Genomic DNA, 26,015 nt, shown 5'->3' with positions numbered 1-26,015 from the left:
AAACCCAGCTCGCTTAATCTGGATCAAAGGACCTTCCCTCATTACCATACTCTAATATAGCTATTTTCCCATCAGGCAAAAGGAAATGTGTGGGAATTCAATGCTGCTGCCCACACACCACTGCCTTACTGGGCTAGTCTAGTACAGGTGGATGCCTAGGACTGCCAGCAGAGAATTACCTCCTTTGGAATACAGTGTGTTTCTAAATTGAGTCCAAAGTTTGAGAGCAAGTAGGTTGATTAATAACATGATAAAGTGCAGTGACCCAGAGGAACAAGTAGATTACAATTGAATTTTTAAAAAAGTAGTCATGTGAAAGACATAACTGATTACAATCCAATCAAGTAAAAGTCCCTTCCAGAAGTCAATGCAATCTCTCTGCTCAGATGAAAGAATTGCATTAGCACTCGATAAATTCTCGCTAAGATTACAGCAGCCTGTAATTTAATGACTTCATATATTATATCAAGCTGGAATGTCCTGATTATAGTTGCTAAATAAAAGTTAGAGTTAGGGCATTTCTCACTCTAAAGGTTGTTCATTTTAACCTTTCTCCTGTTTCCTCTGGCTTAACCCCATGATTATCTCTGATGTGGGCTTTTCAATTCTTGATCCTGGACATTTAGACCTCCTCTGCTCCTTTGCCCTCTCTGAGATGTCCTGCTTCCAGGCTCCTGGACACCTGACCTTTGGGATCCTGTCCATCAAAATGATAAGGAGTGCTTTGTATGCAATGCTAATTTTAACCCAAGAAAGAGACTGTCTGTGGGATATTATGGCTTTCAAGGAGGCACTCATCTATGAAAGTATGATGGATGTGGCTCAATCATGTCCCAGGAAGCCTGCCACACAGATTTCTGTGTTCTTCTCATGAAAGATATCTCACAATGCTCTCGTATTTCCTGTTCAATTTTTTAAAAAGAAGTTCTACTGATCCTTTTATTTTTTTATATCACAGTCATATTTAGAAATAACTTCCCTATTTTATCTCCTGCCTGAAATGGAACTATTTCTTGTAACAAAGAAAATGAGCTAAGCATAAAAAGGCAATGCAGTGACCATGTCCAATAACATCTACATTCTTCCTTAGTAATCTATCACCTTCAGATATGAGGAGGGAAATGCATTTGTTTCTTTTGGTCCATCACTAGTTTTTTAGCTACTCAGAATTTGTTTTCTTCTTGGTAATTTTTTGATTTATATTATTATAATAATTATGTTGTGTTTCTCTAGTTCTGCTTATTTTCCTCTGTATCAGTTCATACAAGTCTTCTTATGTTTCTCTGAATTCTTCAAAACTAATTTTTTTGCAGTATGATAATGTTTTATTAATTCACATACCAGTTTATTTAGCTATTTCCCATTCAACAAGTAACTGCTTTGTTTTTTGTTCTTAGCTATCTCCAAAATTGCAGCCATAAACATTTTGGAATATATGGGATCTGTTTCTGTCTCTGACTTCCTTTTTCCTCTTCATTTTTTTAGGTTTTTTTTTGTTTCCTCTTAATTTTTAATGAATTCTAATCATTCAAAGCTTGGTAGTGATTTTATTTAAAGATACATATACACAAAAAACAGAACTGAAATATGACAGAATTTACATGACTTCAGTTCAATCATTTTTCTCTGTCTTGTTTTTTTCTTCTTATAATTTTGTCTAGTGCTGACTTTCTAGATTCATTGTTGCTTATTTTCATCAACCAATAAAATTCCAGTGGAGTCAGGAACCCCAAATGATGAGATATCTCTAGGGTTAGAGATATTAAGTAAGGATGAGAAAACAGCAACAAAAGTATAATAAAACTTAAAGCAAAAGCACAAAAAACCTTAAATAGTCATAATATGTGGAGATGTCTGGATCTATATTATGAACAAAGGCAATAATTTCCTGGTAAGGAAAAACAATTAGTAAATGGATGATCTGGGCCCTTACTTTCATTTCTGTTATTAAATAGACTGGTTAGCCTAGACTGTGTCTTGATTGAAGATTCATGAAATATTGTTGAAATCTGGATATATGTTGTATGAAATTCAAGCATAATATGTAATTTCAAACCCACAATTTTCTCATGCACATTAATGAAGGATGGTCACCCTAAACTAACAGTGGACCTCCTACAGGAGAATTTTGTTAACTTCTAATACAAGTTCCAGAAGGATTGTGTCAATTGTCCATTCTAAAGAGAATTTAGTACCACTTCAGAACCTTAATAGATATTGAAGCAGAGTCATGAGCACTTACATTGGGACAAGCATCTTCCCCTTGCTGTCCTACCAAGATGTATAAAAAGTCATCCTTCTCCAGATCAAAGACTCCCAGAACTGAAACTCCATGGGACCTCATCATAGTGTTCTTGCCTCCTTTACCTCCAGCTGCTCCATAGCCTGAGATGCTATAAAAAGAAAAAAGTCATTTTTGTGATAATTCCTAACATCTGTATTGTACTTTACTGCAAATAGCAAATGCATACACATCATTCTCATTCACTGTGATTCTCATCATAATCTTGTTCAGTAGGCATTATTAACCCAATTTTATAGATCAAGTATCTGAGGCTCAGAAAAATTAAGTGAACTGCCTAACATCATAAAAGTAGTAAGTGGTCAGTATGTGTTTGGACAATGTCTGCATGTCTAAATAATGGCTAAAGAAAGCAGCATCCTGGGAGGGAAAAACATTGACCAAATTCATAAAGTAGTCCATTGTTCTTTATCCTGCACCACTTTGCTTGCTCAAAGACCAAAATAGGGACAGAGGGACAGGGTGGAAGAAAAGCTTTGAAAGAGATTCTCATGGGAGAGAGGGATATTGTGACCCTTCCAGATCACTGATTTATAGCCTTGCATCCATGGTGTCCTGCTGGGAGCCCTCTTTCCCTTCCTGAAATGTGAGGGTGCCACGTGCTGAATGGATTGAGTAATTGATGTTTGTAAAGTGTTTTGAAGCTACATCATTTAGTCAGATAGCAAGGAACTGCAAATGGGAGAAGGAGATTTACGGCCATGTTTATGAGCGAAGACTTTTTAAATCAATTGTCCCAGAAGCCTTTCCTTTTAGAAATATGTAAGTGGGAAACAACAACAAGGAGGAATTCTAATAGAAATGGTCTGGTGGGAAAACGACATTACTTCAGTTGCCTCCCAGGTCATAAAGATGAAGTTAAGCAAGAAGAAAAAATAGAACTTAATTCCTGCACTATATAAGAAGAGTGGCCAGACATTAGAGCTGTTAGTATCTCTGCTACAAATTTCCCCCGATAGACTAGCTGTCAATGAGAAGTGATTGTATTACATTTTCAAACCCCAATGTACTGGGATCCAAAGCACTTTCTGAAGAACATCTGGGAGGAAGCAGCAAGAGACAGTTTTGCATATGTACGCATGCGCAGTGAATTCCACACACTTGATTTCATAGACTCAGTTAGATCTTGGAAAGGATGGCTGTCAGAGGCCATTTTAGCCAATTCTTTGATTCTACAGATGAGCAAACCAAGGTCAATGGAGATTCAGTGCATTGCACAAGGTTACTTAGGTAATAAGTTTGAAGCCAGATACTTTAATTCTAGATGTAATAATCTTATATACTTAGGATTAAGCAATGTTCAATATTACAAACACATCAGAGACATCAGATTCAAATGAGCAACTTGGACCATGTAAAGCACAAGTCTGACTATATTGCTCCCTAGTCAATAAACTCCACTGGTTTCCTATAACCTCCAGAAATAAATATAAAATTTTCTGTTAGACCCTGGCCTAACCTGACTTCATTCCCCTTTACCTTTCTTTCTAGTCTTCTTACATTTACTCCCATCCATATACTCTCCACATACTCTATGACCAATTAACACCGACTTTCTTGCTGTTGTTGTCAAAATAATACTTCTCCTAACTTGATAAATTTTTATTGATTATCTCCCATGCCTGGGATGTCTTCCCTCCTCATCCCTGTCTTTTGTCATCCCTATCATCCTTCAGCTAAAATTCTACCTTTTTTCTGGAACTTCACTTTATTTTTATCTCCAACTTACAGTAAAACATTTAGAATCAACTCTTTCAACATTTGATTTCTTTAAAAATGCACTTTTTAGGGGTGGCTAGGTGGCACAGTGGATAGAGTACCAGCCCTGGAGTCAGGAGTACCTGGGTTCAAATCCAGTCTTAGACACTTAATAATTATCTAGCTGTGTGGCCTTGGGCAAGCCACTTAACCACATTTGCCTTTCAAAAACCTAAAAAAAAATGCAGTTTTTAGAGATTACTGGGTAGTACAGTGGACAGAGCACCAGACCTGGAGCCAGGAAGATCCAAGACAAAGTCCAATCCCAGACACAGACCAGTTGTGTGACCCGGGGTAAGTCACCCTACCTCTGCCTACCTCAGTTTACTTGGGCCCAAAAAACTAGCATCTGACTCTCAGGGTTCTTATGAGGATCAAATGAGACAATTCCCTCCCCTCCCCTCCCCTCTCCTTCTCTCTCTCTCTCTCTCTCTCTCCCCTTTTTTATGCAAAGCAATCAAGGTTAAGTGACCCACTCAGTACCACATGGTCAGCAAGTGAGGCCAGACCTGAACTCAGGTCCGTCCTCCTTTCCCTGTCCCCCTCCCCAACTCCAAGGCTGGAGCTCCATCCAATGCACCACCCAGCCTCCCCGTCTTCATAAAATCCTAACTTCTTCAAGAAGCCTTTCCTGGTCCTCCTTAAAATCAGTATCTTCACTGAGATTATTCCCAATTTGTCTTCTATATATCTTGTATATAGAGAGTCGTTTGCATATTCTCTCCCCTATTAGGAATAGAGGAATCTATTAGATTGTGAGTTCCATGAGGACAGAGACTGCTTTTGCATTTTTTTTAAATCTCCAGTGTTTATCATAGTATAAGATATACAGCAAGTGTTTAATAAATGCTTATTTACTTGACTTGATTCTCAGGCAAGTATTTAAAATATTTTCCCAGTGACAAACCCTAGATGGATGGTTCTTAATATTATAGAAAGAGATCTGGGAAAGCATAGTGGACCTCATACTGGGGCTATCATCATCTTTTAGTTGATGACAATGACAAAGACAATTACAACAATGGCAACAATAACACAACCAAATACTCATGATTATCTACCAGCCTCAATGGTAGGGAGTTCAGAGAGCTGTGGAAAGGGTTCTTCCCCTCAAGGAGCTTACATATTTAGCTGAGCTACATACATAAGAGAAGTGGTACAAACCCATGTTTGGTAGATGAATGGTACAGATAGAAAAGATAATTGTTAAGAGTTCAAAGGAGGAGAGGTCACCTATGGAAATAGAGAAAGCTTTGGAATGGGACTCAGGAACATATTCTTTAAAAAGAGCAAGGATATCAAAGCCCAGGGAGGTTAAAAGATCTACATAAAATAATACAGATAGTAAGCATCAGAATCAGGATTGGAATTCAAGTCTTCTTCCTATAGAGCTAGTCCTCTTGCTAGAATATCACCCCATTGCTAATTTTCTATGGACACTATTTTTGGTTGTTCAACTCCCTTACTTTGCCAGGTGATGCACATCTGGAATCTCAGATGCTAGGAAGGCTCAACATGGCAGATCACTTAAGTTGAGGAATTCTAAACTTGAATGGGCTATGCTGATGGGATATCTGCCCAAAGTTCAGCATCAGTATAGTGGGTCCTTAGGATCAGGGGCCACCAGGTTGCCTAAAGAGGGGGTGAACTGACCAAGCCTGGAAATGGATTACATAAAAGATTGTATGAGTATACCCTCCATTTCCAACCTACGAGGGATAGGGGGATGGGGAGATCCAGTCTTGAAAAGATAAAGAAAAAGAACTAGATGATCTTTAAAATTTCTTTTTCTTCTAAGTCTCTACAAATATCTTATTTATATAAGTTGTTAATGTTCACAAAATGCTTCTGATGCTATACTCTTAGGGCACTTCAGAGAGGCTTCTTGACGGGCTTGAAGGAAGACAAAAGGAAAGGAGCAGAGAGGTTATTCCATGTGAATAGGGGTGGAAAGAAGAATGTTTGTGACATTGAACAGAGGGTCATTGGAGGGGAAGGGAGACAAGATAATTTTGGAGAGCTAAGTTTGGGGGCAGATAAGTTTCAAAATTGGGGTATAGATTTTGGGTTGCAGCATCTATAAACTAAAAAGCAATTCTTCCTCACCACAGAGGTTAGAATCCTTCACAGAATAGTGAACCTAGTTTTTAAAGAATGAAAATTTGGAGAAATTTCAGAAAATCATTGATACAATTAAAAAAGTGTGGAGAAGGATATAGAATGAAAGGTTAAAGGAAGGACCCCAGATCATTTGGCCTGTAGAGGGGAACCCTGGGAAGGGTGCCCTGATTATGGTTTCCAAGTACAATATGGATAAAATGCAATGATAATACAGAAGATGGTGGCCAGCTGTGCTCCATATCCACTGAGACCTCCCATACAGCTGCTCCATATTTTTGGTGCCATGAAGATCTGCGTGAAAAATTCATTTCAGCCCCAAAGATACAGTTTGCCTGTAAGTGCTCCTGTTATGTAGATAAAGTCACAGTTCTTTTGGGCCTATGCTTGTCTATGTGATGACTTGGAAACCGAATTCATCCCCCCCTTCCTCTCTCTTTGAATAATATTTGCATAGATTTGCATGTATTAAGAATCACTCTGAACTCTCTCATAGATTTAAATTGAGCCAAAAATTGTTATATTTTACAAGTTGCTCTTGCCTAAATATTTTCCCTCTTTGAGTCTCTAAATATTTTCCCTACCCCTAGCTGCCAGGCCCTGGCCTGACTCTCAGATCTAAGTGCTTTGTTGACAAGATTTTTGGCCAGGAATTCAGACATTCAGATAGCACAATGCATTCAACCATAGCTATGACTTTTACTTGGGGCAAATTCAGCTGAGGTGGGGATATTGTGGGTTAGGATTTTAAGAACTCTTTCTTAGCTCCACCATTTAGCCAAGGGGATTCCTAGTACTTGAACTATCCTTTTTCCAGGATGGCACAGAGAAATCTAAGGCTCCCTGAAGAAGATGTTTACCATGTTGGGAGGCCCCTAAATACCTCTTTTCCTAAAAATTTCATTGATTAGGGGAATTAGAGTAATCCCACAGGGATCAAGTTGACTCTTTCCCCCCATGCTTCCATTCTATTCGCCTTCATGATTATTTTCATAATGGTCAGTAGAATGGATGGAGTCAATTCCTGTCCATGTTTCTAAACTCCTGCTATGCTGGCCTCCTATCTGTTCCTCATCCCTGAAGCTCCTGCTCCCATTTTGGAGTTTCCCACCAACTCTCCATATATCTTTATTATTCTCGTCTTTCCTCTCTGCCTAGAATCCCTAGTTTCCTTCAAGCTGCAACTCAAAATCATCTTCTGCAGGAGGAAAGGAAGTAAGGCACTGTGCATCACAAATGTTAATGGTTTTGATTGTCACAACAAATCTGGGAGCTGGGTGTTATTTTGACTGTCATTTTATAGTTGAGGAAACTGAGGCAAATGGAGGTCAATGACTTGCCTAGGGGCACAAAACAAGGAAGTATCTGAAGCTGAATTTGAATTCAGATTCCTGATTCCAAGCCCCAGAGCTCTCTCTATATTGTGCCAATCCCCTGCTCCCACCCCCAATCAATGCTTTCTACTCTAAAAGGTGATCTTCCTTGTATTCTGAGAACATCTTGAATACACTTATGTGGGCACATGGTATTTCTCCCATTAGAATGAAGCTTTTTTCCCCTTTAAGGCAAGTGACTTGCCTAGTGACTTGCCACAGTTAGTAAGTATCTGAGGCTGGATTTGAACTAAGGTCTTCCTGATAGCCATTGTACCATCTAGATGCCTCAGATTAAAAGTTTTTTGAGGGCATTGACTAATTTTGCTTTTTTTAAAAAATTTCTAGTGGTTAGCACAGTGACTATACATTCTTTGAAAAATCTTAATGATTGACTGAGTAATTGATCCTATGACCTCTAAATTCTCTTCTATCTTTAGGTCTATGATCTTATGGCCTAGCTCACATTTCTTGTTTTACAAAGGAAGAGGCTGTGATGTGCCTCTTTAGAGTGTTGGATCTGGAGACTAGAATTTAGAACCCTTATTTCTTAGTTGTGTGATCTCAGAAATACTACTTCCCTTTCTGACTCCACTGATGGGGAATGGATTTGGAGAAGGCAGGAACAGTTACAAAATCTCTGAGAAGAGACAAAGAATACACAAAGGGAAGGCTGACTGCCAGGAAAGGGGGTCCAATATGGGTTACTTTGTAGTCATAAATAAATATTAAATCCTAAATCCTACTACTGGCCCTTGACAAGTTTTTGTTGGATATAGAGCTAAGAAGCTGGATATTTCTCCCTTAGGAACTTATAGGATGTCAACTTGGAAAGGATGATAGAGTAAGAAGTTAGGAGACTGCCTTGCTTTTTTTTTTTGTAACTCCATCACTTGGTGCAGTCTTCTGCATAGTAAATGTTTTATTGATCATTTTAAAAATTCATTCTTTTGTAGTCATTAATGGTTCAGTATGAACTAGGAAGGTCTCCATTAAAGGGCCCCAGGGATCTGCTTTTGTCCAGTGTTGCATAGCATTTTATCAATGATGTGGATAGGCTTATCAAGTCTGCAGATGACAGGGGGTGGGGAGGGAGAGCTAACCTGTGAAGTATGCTGTTAACATTAGGATAATAAAGATCTTGATGAACTAGAATGCTTGGGTAAATTGAATACTATGAAGTATAATAAAGATCTGTTAATCAATCAAGACACTTTTATTACCATGTGCCAGACACTGTGCCATAATAATATATAGAAAATATAAAAAATAAAGAAAATATAAAAACCCCATAATTATATTTGTTCTTAAGAGTTTATATTCTATTAGGAGAAACTATAAAGTCATCCTTTCTATATCACGATTTTCCCCTATCATGATTCTGATATATTGCAGGTGAGCATAAGAAATTAAATGAAAAATTTTGGGCAGTTTTGAGGAAGCTGCAGACAACACATGAAGGCCAGCAGACAACCCAGAAAAAGGTCTGAAACTCAGATATATATAAAATATGTGTATAGCATAATATAATATCAAAATATTTTATCTTTTTTGTAAGACAATGAGGTTAAATGACTTGCCCAAGGTCACACAGCTAGTTAATTATTAAGGATCTGAGACCAGATTTGAGCCCAGATCTTCTTGACTCCAGAACCAGTGCTTTATCCACTGCACCACCTGACTGTCCCCTATATTTTATCTTTTAGTACCAAAATAATTTTGACTTCTTTGGTATGAAGGGAGGGCCAAAAAATTTTACATGCATTTTCTATACTGAAGGGTCACTGCACCCCAACCCCCAACCAATAGAGGAATAATTGATACATATATAAATGCATTTAAAATATATTTATCTTTTAATATCTTTTATCTTTTATATATTCCTATATAATTCTATATTTTAATAGTAATATGTATTTATAATATATAACATGTATATCATATATTATTTAATAATAAAATGGATATAGTTAAGCTTTAAATATATTTATACATATTTTAAATCTGCATATCTATCAGTCAAATCTATATACACCCAAATACAAGGTAATTTAGAGGTGGGGGAAAAATTATGAGTATCTATAGGGATCAGGAAAGGCCTTATGTACTTGATTTTGAAAAATCAATTTCTCAGGTTCAAGGTAGGGTGAGCCTAGCTTGAGGGCAGTTTGAGAAAAATCTGGTAGTTTTTTGTGGAACCAATAAATGAATACAGTATACAAGAAAGCTAATGCTATCTGGGACTACATTAATAGAAACAGGGAGAATAAGGGTAAAAAACAACATAGTCCTCCTGTACACTCCCCAGATCAGAATTCTCTCAGATGGAGGATTTTGTGCACATTTTAGGAGCATTGTGGATAAGCCAAAGGATATGCAAAGGAGGGCAACCAGGATGGTAAAGAACCTTGAAGCAATGGCATAGGAGAAACAAACTGAATCTTCTGTTTAAGAGAAAACTGAGGAAAGGGGACTTGTTAATATTAATCTGAGAACTGGGAATATTTAATCAGGAAAAGAGAAGACAATGAGGACATAGATTTAAGAGTGTTTGAAGGGCTATATGTGGAGGCAGGGATAGAGTTCTTGGCTACTTTTGCAGAAGGAATGTGGTGCAGCAGATAGCACACCAGCCTGGGAGTCAGATAGATCTGATTTCATATCCAGCCTCAGACACTTATTAGCTTAACCCTGTTTGCCTTGGTTCCTCATATGTAAAATAAGGCACAGTGCATAGAAATCCAGATCTAGAGTCATGAAAGCTCATCTTCCTGAGTTCAAATCTGACCTCAAACACATACTACCTCAGTGACCCAAGTTAAGTCACTTAAGCATGTTTGCCTCAGTTTCCAGTCAATGAAATATGTAAAATGAACTGGAGAAAGTAATGGCATACCATTCTAATTGCCAAAAGAACCCTAAAAGGGATGAAAAAGAGTCAGACACCTGAAATGACTGAACAACAGCAACAACTTCTGCAGGTGGTAAACCTAGGATAATTAGTTCTAAAAATGGGCTGTTTTGATCACTCCTAGGCACTATGTTGAGCAATGGGCTTATAAAGAAAGACAAAAAGCCATCCCTACTCCTGGGGGAAAATAACATGCCATCAACTATGCATAAACAAGATAGATATAGGAGAAATTGGATATAATCAACATAAGGAAGATACTTGGGTGGGAGTATATGCTTCCTTCAAACAAAAGCAGGATGACTACATTTGGTGCATGTTGCTGTTGAGATTGTTTTTAAGGTTGAATTGGGTGACCTTTGAGGATGCTTCCAGTTCCAGGAATCTGTGAGTTAAAAAATAGGAAAATATAAGTTATATTATAATATATTATATTGGCTCTATTACAGGACAGTTGTAAAGAAAAATTCTGCAAACCTTAAATGTGAATGTAGCTATAGGAAGCAGCCAAGTGAAGAACCAGGGGCAGCAGGAGAGGGAGGGGTTGTGTAGAGGGGACCTCTGCTTCAATTCCTAGTTAATACCTTTATATTCCCTTTCAGGGACACTCCTGAGGAAACCAAATCCCCTCTTCTCCTACTGCTTCTTGAATGCTCCACTTGTGGTCAAGGTGGAAGAAGAATAAGGGACCTATCTGGTAGAAAAAACTTTCAACTAGGAAGTCCAATGAATGGAACCAGACTGGAAAAATGGTTTACATTATGGACATAATCCTTGCTAGAAAAATGATTTTCTACTGTGTGAATCAGTACAGTTGTGGGGGTGTCTAGTTGCTCAGCTGATATAGAGTGGATATTACTAGTTGCTTGGACTTATTATTAATCCATTGAATTTATCTCTTTATGATTAGAGGATGAGTTAACCACTGAGGGGAGGCCTCTGTGGGTTTTAGGGGGTTTGACTTCTCCCCATTTCTGTCCCAGCAGAATGAGATAAGCAATTTTCTTTCTTTTGTGACTCTGGAGGTTGGATCATTGCCTTCCTTCTCTGATGATGCTAGGGGGAAAACAGACTGGAAGATGATGTATAGTGGAGGCATGATAAAAGTTTGTTAAATGAGCACAGTAGAGCTCTCATCTAAGTTTTTAAGAGTACAAATTGTTTCACTTTTGACTTTGTATTCTCAGTGGCCAGCACACAGTCTGACACCTAGCAGGAATTTAATAAATCTTTTTGTCTGATTGACTCATTCCCCCTCCCCGCTCAATAACTTGTAATGAGTCCTCTTTTTTTTGACATTTTCTCTAATGGTCATTTTTGCCTTGCCATCCCTGGCCCCTGGCATATGGGATCATAGAATTGGTGTTTAGAAGGGTCTCAGGCAGTTTTGTGGCTCAGTGGATAGAGCCCTAGATCTGGAGTCAGAAAGACCTGAACTCAAACCTAACCTTAGACCTTTGCCAACTGTGTGACCCTGGGTCACTTAACCTCTTTCTGCCCTAATTTCTTCATCTGTAACATAGGGATAACAAAAGTATCTACTTTCAAGATTATTGCATAATAAAATAAAATGAAATAATAGAAACAGAATTAGGGTTTATCAAACTGAAAACCTGTAAATTCTATCTATTAAAGATCAAGTTCAGCTCATTCATTTTACAGATGGGTAATTAAGGTTAAAAGAGGGTAAAAGTCAGTTAGAAAATATCCAAGGCAGAATTTGAACTCAGGTCTTCTTGATTCTAAGACTAGAACTTTATCTACTTCATCACAGAGCAGGTACTTAATAACAGCTTAATGTTTTGAGTCAAATTAAATTCTCTCTTAAAAAGAGAATGGACAAAATATGGATTAGTATAGGAATTTGTTATCCCCTCCCAGATTTCTCCAGGCTTACAGGACTTCTAAGAGGAGATCCCTAGTATAGGTGCCCCAATGCACACATAACGTATGTGTGCTTAGATCTGTTCACTCTCATCCTTTCCACTTTCTTTTTTTTTTCCTTTCCACTTTCTTCTCCTGATCCCAGCCCACCACCCCACAAGGTTTGTGCTATCTAATCAGGAAGAAGGGAGGGCTGGGATGGCAAGGACAGGAAAGTTTGTTGGTAACCAAGGACCAAGCCAATGCAAATACTGTCTTTGGAACATGATTCCCAAGAGACTGTCTGGTGTCATTTGGGTTGCTAATTTAATTGCAACCAAACTTCATTATCACACTTCCATATAGAATGTCTGCCTAAAAGCACTCACTCCAGCAAAAGCATACCTAAATATGCACTTATCCTTTGATCCCAAGAGTGGAGGCAGCTCTGCCATGAAAACATTTAGTGGAGAAAAAAAAGAAAACAAACAAAGATTTCTCCCTTATCCTTTTCTTCCCAGAGGACTTGAATGTTGGAGTAGGGGAGGGGAATGGAATTACTCAGCCCTGGGGTATATTGTCACAGGAAGGAGTATTTTGTTGCATGAAACAAATAGAACCATAGATTTAATATCCACCCCAAACCCCTCATTTTATAGATAATGAAACTGAGACCCGGGGAGGCTAAATAATTTAGAATCATAGATCTAGATCTAGAGGGAAACCTCAGAAGTTATCTACTTCTTTTTACAGATGAAGAAACTGTAGTTCTTAGAAGTTAGATGATTTTTCCCTAAGGTTACCCCAAACCAAAATGCTATATTACCCTTTGTGGTCTATTAGAGGAAATCCACACTTCTGAGCTTAATATTTAAGGGCCTCTATAAGTAAGCATCAGGGGTGGGATTTGAACCAGTGCTCTGATTCCTGGTCACATACTCTTTTCATTCCTCTGATGATTGTCAAGTTTTTTGGTGGGTAAAGTCTGTGTCTTAATCAACTTTGTATCTCTTGGAGAGTCCAAGATAGTGGCTTATACATCCCCCAAACTACAACTCAATTATGCCACCAGCCTTGCCCCTCCAGGGAAGCAAACTCTCTAGAAAAGGGTCCTATCATCTATATAACTGCCATCACTGGAGCAAGTAAACCCCAACAATCTACATGAAATCTACTTATCTGAAGTAGGTGTCTTGCTCCTTACTTCATCCTGCCTAAAGTACCATGGTAACTTGAGGGAGAAATAAGAGGCAACATATTCTAGGTGCATTTACCCCTACCTCCCATTGGAAACCTGTCAAGACTGCTCAGAATTAAGATACCAACAAATCCATCAAGAGCAGTGCAAGGATTCAGAAAGACCTGAACTCAAATCTAACCTTAGACCTTTGCCAACTGTGTGACCCTGGGTCACTTAACCTCTTTCTGCCTCAGTTTCTTCATCTGTAAAATGGGGATAACAATAATATCTACTTTCAAGATTATTACAAAACAAAATGAAATGAAATAATAGAAACAGATTGCCACCAAATTGGCCCTGCTTCTAACCCAACACTTTTGACTATTGTCCAAAGTATACAACTCTTGCAGAGATGTGACCTGCTAACTATCTCTAATACAGGAGATGCAAGAGTTCCCAATCTCCTTAGAAGCCATAGTGACCAAAGATCTAAAAAAGCAAGTTTTCAACTCCAAAGGTCTTGGCATCCAGATATGGATCAATATCAGAAAAAGGCATGATTTTATCAAGAGAAATGATATCAAGGAAGTGGTAGTTTTTGCCACTATACCCTAAAGCTCATTGGTCTTTCTAATCTGATTGAGTTGAAGTAATAAAGCAGGATGTTTCCTACTCTCAAGAGGCTCACATTCTAAAACATCAAACTGTCTCCCCATTGTTAGAATATGAAGTTCCTAAGAGGAAGGATTCTTGCTTTTTAAATTTTATGCACTTATAAATGATTTTTCATTCATTCAAAAGTATTTACATAATTGAATTGAATTATAAACTGTTCTTTGTAGTTCCTAGTCATTCAACTTTTAGTACCACACATATAAGTTAGAACTATAAGGAGTCAAGATCATCTAGTTCAATTCCCCCATTTTATAGATGAGAAGACCAGGGCCAAGGGATGTTAATAACTTGCCAAAAGGCACACTGGTAAGTGTGGGAGGTGGGATTTGAACCTAGGACTTTTGACTCCAGAATCTTGTATTCTTTCCACATTATTTGGTCTGAGCTAGACTAATTATCTGTGGATTTTGGTTATACTACACTGGAGGTTTGTTGCCTTTATTGATAAAGTAAGAATAATAAACATTTAATTTCCTCTGCATCAGGATTGATGGAGCACTTGTCTGTTCTTAAGGAGTCAGTGTGCAGGTCTATTTCCTGTTACACTTTTATCTATTAAGTGCCATCAAGCAATGGAAAAACTAGAGTTGGGAGTCAGTTATCTTGGCTATACCTGCAATACTATATAGCAAGGTAGGGGAAAGAGATCAGGAGAAGTGAGTAGGGCAATGTGAGATATATATATATATATATATATATATATATATATATATATATATATATATATATATATACTCTCATATGCTCTCATAATTGAGTCAGAGTTGGGGATAGATAAAGTAGAATTGGGGTATCAGTGAAAACTGAATGGAAGGCAGAGGTTGACATACTGAGCAGAGCAACTAGAATGTAAGCTCCTTGAGGGCAGGGACCATTTTTCTTTTTACTTGTATATTTGTGTTCTACTGCTAGAACACTTGTTGTAGTTCAGTTATCTTCAGCTGTGCATGACTCTTCACACTATTTGGGTTTTTTTTGGCAAAGATACTGGTATGGCCTGCCATTTCCTTCTTTAGCTTCTTTTAAGAGTTGTAGAAACTAAGACAATCAGAATGAAGTGACTAATTCAAGGTCACATAGCTAATAAAAGGTCTGTGGCTGGGTTTGAATTCAGGAAGATGAGTCTACCTGACTCCAGGTCCAGAGTCTATCCATTGTACCACCTAGCTACCCTTGTGTCACTATCCAAAAATGGGACCAAAGTGTTTTGAAGTTCAATGAAAAGCTCATTTATTTTACTAGAAAGATGGCTTAGAATCCACATCTTTATTCAGAATAACTTTTGTCTTTATATTTCCACAGAAAGTTCTCTTATGAAGGGCCACAAGGTCCTCTTCTTCATCAAATCTAGTTGTTAACCTTATTAGTTGGTAGATTTAGAGCTGGCATCCCATGGGCATCGAGATGAACTTTTTCATTTTACAGATAAAACTGAGGCCCATAGAAGATTAAGAACCTTGATCACAGGTAAACAGAGAAGACCTAGGCACCTTTGTCTTGATCAATGTCAAAAGGAAATTCTGACTCCTGTTTCTGTGTTTGGTTCTCCTATTCAGTCAGCTACTATGCTTGAAACCTTTGTCATCTTTCATGCTTTAGTCCTCATATCCATTCAGTTACCAGCTCTCTGTAAATGTTCCTTTGCAACATGCCTTACATCTATCTCCCACTCATCTAGACTTGGACAGTTTCTTTGTCCTATAATTGTTTTTCCTATTTCCAGTCTCATAGAAGTAATCCTTTCTTTATTCTTCTGCAAGACTAAAGCTCAAATCTGACTCTGTTATTCCTCTGCTCAAAAACCAAAATGCTATATTACTCTTTTTGGTCTATCAGAGGAAGTCCACACTTCTCAGCTTAATATTTAAAAGGCCTCTATAATCTGTTGCCACCTCTCCTTTCCAGATTTAATTCATATTATTTCCTTTTACACAGAATAGCTCCAGGTGAGTTATTTTAATAGATACAGTGTTAGGCCTGGGATTTTCAGAAAGTTCTTCAGAAAGAACTGAATTTAAATCTGGCTTCAGACACTATTAGCTGGGTGACCTTGGGCAATTCACTTAACCTTGTTTGCCTCAGTTTCCTCAATGTAAAATACAGGAGTAGATAGAATGCTGGGCCTGGAGGGAGGAAGACTCATCTTCCTTAGTTCTGACTTCAGATATATACTAGCTGTGTCACCCTGGGCAAATCAGTTCACCCTGTTTACCTCAGTTTCCTCATCTGTAAAGTGAGTTAGAGAAGAAAACAGCAAACCACTCTAGTATCTCTGTCAAGAAAATCTCACAGGAGGTCTTGAAGAATCATACACAAACAAAAGCAATGTAGTAACAACAACAATAAAAACAACTTCAGTCAAACTTAAGTGACCAGGCAGGGAGATCCCCTGAAAAAAGTCCTGGATTCAAATCCACCTTTGACATTTGCTACTTATAGAAAGTTGGGAAAGTCATTTAAATTTCCTTTGTTTCCTCCTCAGTAAAACAAGGGAGTTGGATTTGTTGGCCCCCAGGTCTTCTCCTAACTCAAAACTTTGATTCAATCTTCCCTTCATATCATTTCCTGACCCTGGAATGCCTCTTCTCTTTCCCTTCATATCTGCCTTTTTATATTCTCTACTCGTCATTCAAGGCCTAATTCAGGTGCCACCTCTTCCATGGAGCTTCCCCTGCTTTCCATCACCCCTTCTGCTTGTTCAGAAGTGCCCTTTCTCTCCTCAGACTTCACAAAGCAGACATCCTGACTTAGGATCTTTTTGCATGATGCCTTTTGGAAAGTTCTAAAGTTAGTGTATTATTATTGATAAAGTCAAGCATGTCTATGGTTATACTGTATATCCCTGTTCCACTGTATTTTCCATGGGAGCACAGTTCCGTACAATCATGACTTAATTATCTGTGTGTCTTTTCAGGTACCTAACCCAGTCTTCTGCAGAGAATGGTGCTTAGCAGAGCATGGTGAATGAATAAATGATTCCCCTGCAGATGGAGGATGGAGCACCTTCTTTATATGGGAAAAGCAACAATCATCTACTACTACTGAAAACTAATATGGCACAATGGAAAGAAGGCAAGTCTGGAAGACAAGAAAGGCAGCCAGGTGGTGCAATGAGTAGAGTTCTGGGTCTGGAGTCAGGAAGACCTGAGTTCAAATTTAGCCTCAGACACTTACTTGCTGTGTGACCCTGGGCAAGTCACTTAACTTCTGCTGATCTCAGTTCCTTCAATCTATAAAGTGAGAATTAGCAGAGCACCTACCTCCTAGGATTGTTGTTAGGATCAGATGAAATAATAATTGCAAAGCACTTGGCATAGTGCCTAGTTCAGATCAAGCACTATATAAATGTTTGCTATTATTCAGAACCTGCCTTTGATACATATTAGCGGGGTGATCCATGTAAGCTCTTGTTGTTCCAAGAAATTTTCTAAGACTATATACAGGAGATATATATATATATATATATGTATATATATATATATATATATACATATATATACATATATATGATAAATTATATGGATATATACATATATATGATAAATTATATGGATATATATTTATATGCAAAACAGTTGCCTGGATGCATCAATGGAGGGAATTTTCATACCGGGAGTTTCCCACATGGATGTCCCATATACGGCTAGTTACACATACATATATGAATATATTTCTCTCCCTATATAAGTGCACACAATATGTTGTAGGAGAAATAGTGGGGTATCATGGAATCATCTCTATTAAGGTTCTAAGAGAGTATTTATTGAATTTGGAGTGGGGAGAGTGGGTGTGAAGGAATGTCTCCATCTTAAATCAACCTTATGACCATGACATCCATTTTTTTTAGTTTTTGCAAGGCAAATGGGGTTAAGTGGCTTGCCCAAGGCCATACAGCTAGGTAATTATGAAGTGTCTGAGGCTGGATTTGAACTCAGGTACTCCTGACTCAAAGGCCAGTGCTCTATCCACTGCGCCACCTAGCCGCCCCTCATGACATCCCTTTTGAGCTTTTCATACTTCTCTGAAAAATGGATCTAATGATTCTTAGAGAACCCAGGCTGTGAATAAAGCCTTCTATAAAATATAAGGTTTATATAGATGAAATACTATAGTTATCAGTTGTACTGATAGTATATCAATTATCAGTTGTACTGTCCCCGTCTTGGATTGTTGGCATCATGAGACTGTCCTCTGCTGCACAATGTTCAGCATACAGTAGGTGCTTATAGAAGACTCTGAATGTCTTTCCACACAAAGGACTCCAATTCCATCCAGAAAAGTCAGGCTGGGCCCTCTGTTTGCTTTCTTCCTTCCTCCATCCCAGCTAGAACTGTTGTGACATCTACACACACACACACACACACACACACACACACACACACACACACACAGACACAGATGGCACAGATGGGACAAGATAGACACAGATGCTCACAGACACACAGACACACAGACACACACCTGTATGTGTTGGTGGCTGGCACTCTCCAGATCTGCACGCCCTTTAGGGCTCCCTCGCTGCCCACTACCACGCTCAGGTTAGAATTCCTGTAGGCATTGTTGCACTGGGTCTGTGTAGGTCCCTGGGGCCCGTTGGCCCCACATGTGGTGAAGAGCCAGTGAACTGTAATTAAAAAATAAGAAAAAGGAGAATCATCATTGCAATGAACCTTTTTTCTTGGGGAAGATGAGAACTCCCATATATCACCACCAGGGGGAGCCATGTGCACAGTCAGGTTTCTCTTGGTTCCTTTGCTTAGTCTTGTTTCCATTGTCTCTGTCCCTGAGCAGGCAGCCCTGAAGCCCATTCTTGAGTCCAATATCACCTCTTCCAAGGAGCCTTCCATGACTTATCCCCACCCCACTTCTTTATCCTATTTTTTTTCATCAGTGAAAAACCACAGCTTATATTCAAAGGAAAAAGGCATTGTGCTATCACGGGACAAAACAATTGCTTGAGAATCATATGTCTAAATCCTGGTCTGGCTATTCAATTTTTAATGATATATTTTGCTTCACATCACATTTATCTCTAACTATATCCCTTCTCTCTCCTCTATACAATGAGTTATTTCTTGCAACAAAATGTAAAAAAACCCCAAACCAAACAAACAAAACCCAGCCATCTCAATTCAGTGAAACCTATCAATCTACCCTGACACTGTTATGATCATTATTTTCAGTCATAGGCTCTTTGAGGAAGGGATGGACATCTGCCTCTGCTACCTATTGAGTATGCAAACTTATAGAAGTAATTTTACCTCCTTTGTGCCTCAGTTTCCTCATGTATAAATTAAAGGGGTTCCTTCCATCTCTAAACCCTCTGATTCTATCCTTATTGATAGAGATGTTATGATAATGATAATAACAAGAATAAGATTTTGCTTTGTCTTTTTTCTTTTTTTAACTTCATTTCTCCTTTCCTCTCCCTGAGATAGGGGCTGTGCTCATTTTGCCTAATACAGAATTCCACATGGGACAGAAACTCACACAACCATAGCCAAGCTATACCTAAACCTGCGGTACTACTAACTCCCTTAATTGGGAAAAAGATTAAAACAGTAAAAAAAAGGCAATGTGAGTTACCTAAAATCACCATAGGCAGTTGTAGGGAGTAGGAAGCCAATTATCTCTGCCAGGAATTGTATTTTGTGTTCATGTTCTGCCCCAGATCTAGCTACATTATCTGTGATTTCCAAAGGCCAGTTAGTGATCATGATCATCCATAACTATGACCCTCAGGCTCCATGTCACTGTAATCACTGTGGTTATGACTTGAACCCTGGTTTTTGTCTCCTGCCCTGAATATTCTTTTTTAATTCTCTTTTCTCTTTTCCTCTTCCCTTTATCCCCTGTACCCAACTACCCCTAAACCTAGTGTACTAAGGATAATAGTTTAGAAGAACTGAGCCCATCCAATGATACTAATGCTTTTGCAAGGTCAAAAGCTCTGGTTTAGGCATGGATGGAGAGGACTAGGGGCAATATGGAAGAAACAAGGACAAGGCTGGTACTGATTCTTTTGAGTTAGATATTCTTGGAGTAACAAATAAAATGAGCAGCCAGAGTAGAGAAACATGTAGGGCATAGTCACTGAAGTGGTAATATGTGGTAGGAAGTGGTAGTATGCATTTTCTTTCATCTCCCTTGGTCTCAGTTTCCCCATAAGTAGGATGAAAGGATTGGACTAAATGATGAGAGGCAGCATGATATTTTGCATAGAACACTGGACTAGGAGCAGGTACATACAAGTTCAAATCTCTCCTTAACATTTATTAGTTGCATGACCTGTCAAAGTTCAGAATGAGGGGATTGGACTCAACACTCTCAGAGATTCCTTTAAGGCTTAAATCTATAATCCCATCATCTTCAAAGTTCCTTCTAGCTATGCTCTTTCCAAATCTGCCAATGACCTCTTAATTGCCAAGTCTGATGAACTGTTCTCAGTTTTTATTCTTTGGCATTTAACACTTCCTCTCCCTCCCCATCCCCCATAAAAATCTCTCTGGGTTTTCATGATGCTTCTCTCTCTTGGTTCTCCTTCTACCATTTAGATTGATGTTTTTCAGTTTCCTTCCTGATTATTTATATGTATTGTATCCTCTATCAGTGGATTTTCCCTGAGGCTCTATCTTAGACCTTCATTTCTTTTACTTGGTGATCTCATTGGCAACTCAGGGTTTGATTAACTGTATAGGATGATTTCCAGATCTACATATCCAATTCTAACTTCTCTCCTGAGCTCCAATCCTGATTTATTAAATGCCTTTTGGACATTTCAAACTGGACTTCCTGCAAGCACCTTCAACTCATCATGTATGAAATAGATCTAATCTGCCCTAACCTTTCCCCCAATCATCATTTCATCTCTCTTAAGGAACTTTACTTTTTCTGATGAGGACTCTACCATTCTTCTAGTCCCATAGGTTCAAATCCTTGGTGTCATCTTTGATTCCTCACTCACATCCCAATATTCAATCAATTACCAAATCTTTTCATTTCTGCTTCCACAACTCATCTCATACATATCCCTTTATCTCCATTCACATGGCCAGCTTGCAAGCTTGGGTTCCTTATTCCTCTTACCCATACAATCGCAATAACTTCTCCAATGGTGTGCATTGGTCTCCCTGCTTTAAATATCTTCCCACTCTATACAACCACTATAGTAATTCTCTTAAAGTTTATGGTATGTCTGACCTTGTTATTCTCCTTCTCAATAAACTCCCATAGTTCCTTTTTATCTCCAAGATCAAATATAAACTCATTTTTACCTTTCAAAGTCCTTTATAAATTGGATCCCATCCTGCCTTTTCAGCCTTACTACACATTACTTCATTAATATCAATTAATCAGTAAATATTTATTAAGCACCTACTAAGAAACAGGGACTGTGATAAGAGGTAAACTATAAGAGGCAAAAGACAATCAATCATAGTCTTCAAGGAGCTTATAGTCTAGTGGGGGGGGAGACAACATGTAAACAGATATATACAAAACAAGATACAAAGAGGTTAAAATACTGGAATTAAGAGAGGTTGGGGAAAGTGTCCTGTAGAAAATAGGATTTTAGTTGGGACTTAAAGGAAGCCAAGAAGGCCAGTAGGTGGAATTGAGGAGGGAGAACATTCCAGATCATGCAGGAATGTTCTTTTCCCTTTACCTCAACCTCTTAGATTACTAACTTTCTCAGCTAAGCTACCATTTTCTTTTTTAAAATGCATTTATTATTTTATTTTTCCCTAGTTACATGTAAAAAATCATTTTTAACATTCATTTGTAACACTCTAAATTCCAAATTGTCTCCCTTAAGTACCACTTTCTTTATGAATGAAATCTTGTCTGGTCCACTTCTACCTTACTTCCGTCACCTTCAGAGTTGCCTTGCACCTACTTTACATATACACATGCATTTTGTCTTCTCTGTTAGAATATAAGTTCCTTGAGAGCATCGACTGTTTCTTTTCTGTCCTAGTGCTTAATCTAGAACTAGTATACAACAGGTGCTTAATAAATGCATATTGATTGTTTGGTGATTGGTATATGGGGGAAAGACTAAAGTTATAGAAATTATCAGATGGATAGTAGGTACAGAAATGAGGTGAGGTTAAAGGCTCTCCAAGAACAGTTTTGTTCTGGGAAAGAAAGAAGAGAGATCAGGGACCCAAGAAGTTTGGAACACATAGGCTCTCTGGTCTAAGTCTAGAGTTCTAGATTGTTTTTCTAGATAGACATTCTTGGTTTAGGAGACAGTGTTTGGGAGACAGTGGAGCTCATGTAGCTTTCTAATCTGATAGATGGACCTAGATATTAATAAAGGAGCTGACCAGTCACAAAAAAAGTCATTGGTTTCTCTAATAAAATCATCTGGGAGTCTAAGAACAATGTGAAGTAGGCATTGATCTCTCTAGTGTTCTATCTCTATAGACTCTTTGTCCCTGTGTCCTCTATGTACCTGGTGTCCTCGTGCTATATATTATTTTTTCTTTTTTTGTTTTTGGCAAGGCAATGGGGTTAAGTGACTTGCCCAAATTCATATAGCTAGGTAAGTATTAAGTATCTGAGGCCAGATATGAACTCAGGTCCTCTTGACTCCAGGGCCAGTGCTCTATCCATTGTACCACCTGATATTGTGGCATATAAGTAGGCTCACTCTCTCTCTCTCTTTTTTTGTTCCTTATTTACTAAATCAAATTTTTGTCTCCTCAGTGTCCCATTACAGCTTTTAACATACCCAATAAGATGAATATTCCCAAATTTTAGATCAGGGTGTCAGTGATTTCACATTTACCTGGTATTCTCCTCAGAGGACTCCTCTAGGTTGAAATTCTAATTTATCCAAGCAGACAAATATTTGACCAGTTAAGGGTGGGGTCCTTTTCCTTGATCTTTAAATCACACTTGCTCATTGAATGTAAGACCCTGGACTAGTCGAGATTTGGATAAGGACCTGGGTTGGCTACCTTCATTTTGACCAAATAACTGATTCCCATTTTTTTACTCATCATTGGAATAGGACCCTCTCTATAACTTTTAGCAATATTAGAAGAGGATGACTATTGTAAGGGTAAAACTCCAGATGGTTTCTTGCTAAGGAATAAATAATGGGCACATACTCATCTTTTAGGGAAGGATGTGGAGGGTACTAGTTTTTATATAGTGCTTACTATAAGTCACTTAAACCTGTTTATCTCAGTTTCTCATTTGAGCCTTGCAACAATCTTGGTTATTCCCATTTTAAAGTTGAAGAAACGGAAACAAACAGATTAAGTGACTTGCCCAAGATCACATAGCTAGAAAGTGTCTGAATTTAAACTTGGGTTTTTCTGATTGTAGGTTCAGTGCTCAATCTACTTGTAATCAAATAGCTTTGAATTATGCTCTTTTCTCCATCAAGGAGAGAGTTGGGGATTTACTTCCTAATTAAGGGACTTGCATTTCCTCTGTTTTCTAGACAAGTAAGTATTAGTCATGGATGCTTTAGAAGCAGGGCTAATTGGCATAAGCCTTGGGCTCATTAGGAAAGATGTGTTCTAGTACTAATTCTTTTACTCCATGGTTACATGACCTAAGGTAAGTCACTTCACTTACTGGACTTTAGTTCCTCTGCAATTATTTTCTCTAAGGTTCCTTTGAGTTCTGACATGCTAATAATAACAGTTAGCACTTATATGGTACTGTGCTAAGCACATTGTAATCATCTTATTTGATCACCACAACAATCCTGGGAGGTTGCTTCTCTTATTCCAGTGCCTTATGAGGTTTGGAGGTTCCCTAAGGCTAAGCCAGAGGAATATAGGATTTGAATGGTTCTTTCAACTGGGTGGGCTTTAAGAATGAATCTAGGGATGGATAAAATGGATACAATTTAAGGACCCATGACAAAGTTTGGAGGGGTCCAGCAACAGGCTGGCTATAGGGTGAGTCCTTCATTGATAACAGCAATTTTGGATGCCCTTTCCCCATGAAGACCTATGTTAGTGGAGGGAGTATTCGAAATATTACTTTCTAGATTTTAAACAATCCCTTTTGAGTACTCTCATTTTATGCTCACCATGGAACCGAGAGTCCTTATAGCATCTTTAGTGACCCATGAGCCCTTTTGTGTTTTATATATTCTAGCAAGAGAAGCCCTTATGGAAAACCTAAAGGAGATCTCAACTATGTGATTCATTCTCTTGTGCTTTTTTCTCTCTTGCAGGTCTACTAGAGAGGGCAAATTAATCCCAGAGGTCCACCAAGGCTTCAGGACTGCTCAAGAGAAGGGTGATCTTTTAACACAATTCCTTCTAAATCTTCAAAATGAAACTTTTTCCTCCCTCTCTCTTCTCTTTTTCTTCCCCCCCATTCTGTTTGTCTCTTCTTCCTTCCTTCCTCTCTTTCCTTTCTCCATTAGCTCCAGAAAGGCATTTTAACTGGAAGTGTTAAAGGAGACAGATGAAACTAGGTGCCTCAATAGCTTCATAAATAAAGGAGAAGAGGTGAAGGAGGAAGGAAGCAGTTTTAAAAAGAGGCAAAGGTAAGAGGAAAATGAAATTAGATTGGTGGCAAGGAAGATAAAAGAGAGAAGGGGAACAGGGGTTTAGGGAGGAGAGTGGGGAGAAGAAAGAAGAATGAGGGGAGAATATATAAACTCTCCATCTCCACCTCCATGAGTTTGTATAGGTTATCACCTATGATACCTGGTCTGCTCCCTTCCTCCTTTTTTGCCTCTTAAAATTACTACATTCCTTTAAGACAACTCAAGTATCATCTCTTCCACAGTCTTTCCTGATCCCATTTGTTTCCACAATTTCTGAAATTCCTTTGTATTTATTGTTTCATTCATACTTGTACTAATGTATATGTTTTCTCTCAGTAAAATGTAAGCTTTTCCTAATTTCTTGTTTCCTAAATTCTTGAATATCAATTCTGGAAGAGACCTCAAAGGACCTGTCACTAAGAATTAAAAGGTTACATAGAGGTGCAGTTCCTCTGTTAGGAGGAGCTAATGGAATTGTTTCTGTAAAAGTGCTTTGTAAACGGGAGATATTATGAATTAGGCAGTGGGTATGAGTCAGATATCCACAAAAGGGATTTATGTAAGTTCTGGCAATTTATATCTTTAGATTTAGAATAAGAAGGGATTTTAATGGGTTATTTAATCCAATGACCTCATTTTACAGATGAGCAAAGTGAAGTTAAGTGATTTATCCAAGGTCACACAATTTAGAAGTAGGAGAGGACTGCTTCCACTGTGCTACTCTGTCCCTCAATGTCCAATGTTCAGTGAAAGGATGTCTGTTCTCTAAGGACCAGTCTGTTTGGGCCAAGAAACTCTCAAAGGCCACCTACTAAGCTGCAGATAGATTGTGATCTGTCTTGGTGGAGTGGCTGCCCTTGGTGACAAAAATCATAGATTTCTAAAGTCTAGAAATAAGTGATATTGGGATAATGATAAGAACTACCTGGCAGGGTGGCTGTGAGGAAACCTCAAAGCTTGATATGAATGTAAATTATTAGGGTGAGTGCCAGTGGGTGGAAGTCACTGCAAGGGAGACATCTGCTCAGTGTAAGAAAGAACATTCTAACAATTAATGCCAATTCTCAAAATGGAATGACCTGATTTGCTCAGTCGTGAGTTTCTTATTTTGGGGGTGGTGGGGAGGGTTGCTATTCATTATCAGCTGGAAATGTGCAGAAGGGAGGGAGGCTTTGGGCAAGGCCTGTAAGAGATGATTTCCATATGCTATATTAGAGACATTGTTGGACTTGGGTCCAATAAGACAAGGATATTCAAATTCTAGTCCTGACATTGACCAGTTGTGGTAACTCTGGGAAAGGCACAGAACCTCT

At 38.4% G+C, this 26,015-nt stretch overlaps 1 protein-coding gene and 1 long non-coding RNA gene across 3 annotated transcripts in view; one reads left to right on the top strand and one right to left on the bottom strand.

Annotated features, from left to right (window-relative positions):
• Nucleotides 1–25,852, top strand: part of LOC141504648 (uncharacterized) — a 44,185-nt gene extending 18,333 nt beyond the window's left edge. For both annotated transcript variants that reach the window (XR_012473440.1, XR_012473441.1), the window contains exons 3-5: nt 8,947–9,035; nt 17,095–17,252; nt 24,382–25,852. This is a non-coding gene — a long non-coding RNA (uncharacterized LOC141504648). The remainder of the gene's footprint in view (nt 1–8,946; nt 9,036–17,094; nt 17,253–24,381) is intronic.
• Nucleotides 1–26,015, bottom strand: part of ALK (ALK receptor tyrosine kinase) — a 1,220,046-nt gene that overhangs the window by 67,910 nt on the left and 1,126,121 nt on the right. The window contains exons 12-13 of the mRNA XM_074209779.1: nt 18,642–18,804; nt 2,243–2,393 (exon numbers count right to left, since the gene is read on the bottom strand). Coding sequence (XP_074065880.1) covers nt 2,243–2,393; nt 18,642–18,804 — 314 coding nt within the window. The remainder of the gene's footprint in view (nt 1–2,242; nt 2,394–18,641; nt 18,805–26,015) is intronic.

This window comes from Macrotis lagotis, chromosome 1 (genome assembly GCF_037893015.1).
Source record: "Macrotis lagotis isolate mMagLag1 chromosome 1, bilby.v1.9.chrom.fasta, whole genome shotgun sequence".
Classification (NCBI taxonomy): Eukaryota; Metazoa; Chordata; class Mammalia; order Peramelemorphia; family Peramelidae; genus Macrotis; species Macrotis lagotis.
This window is presented reverse-complemented; position numbering and strand designations above follow the sequence as displayed.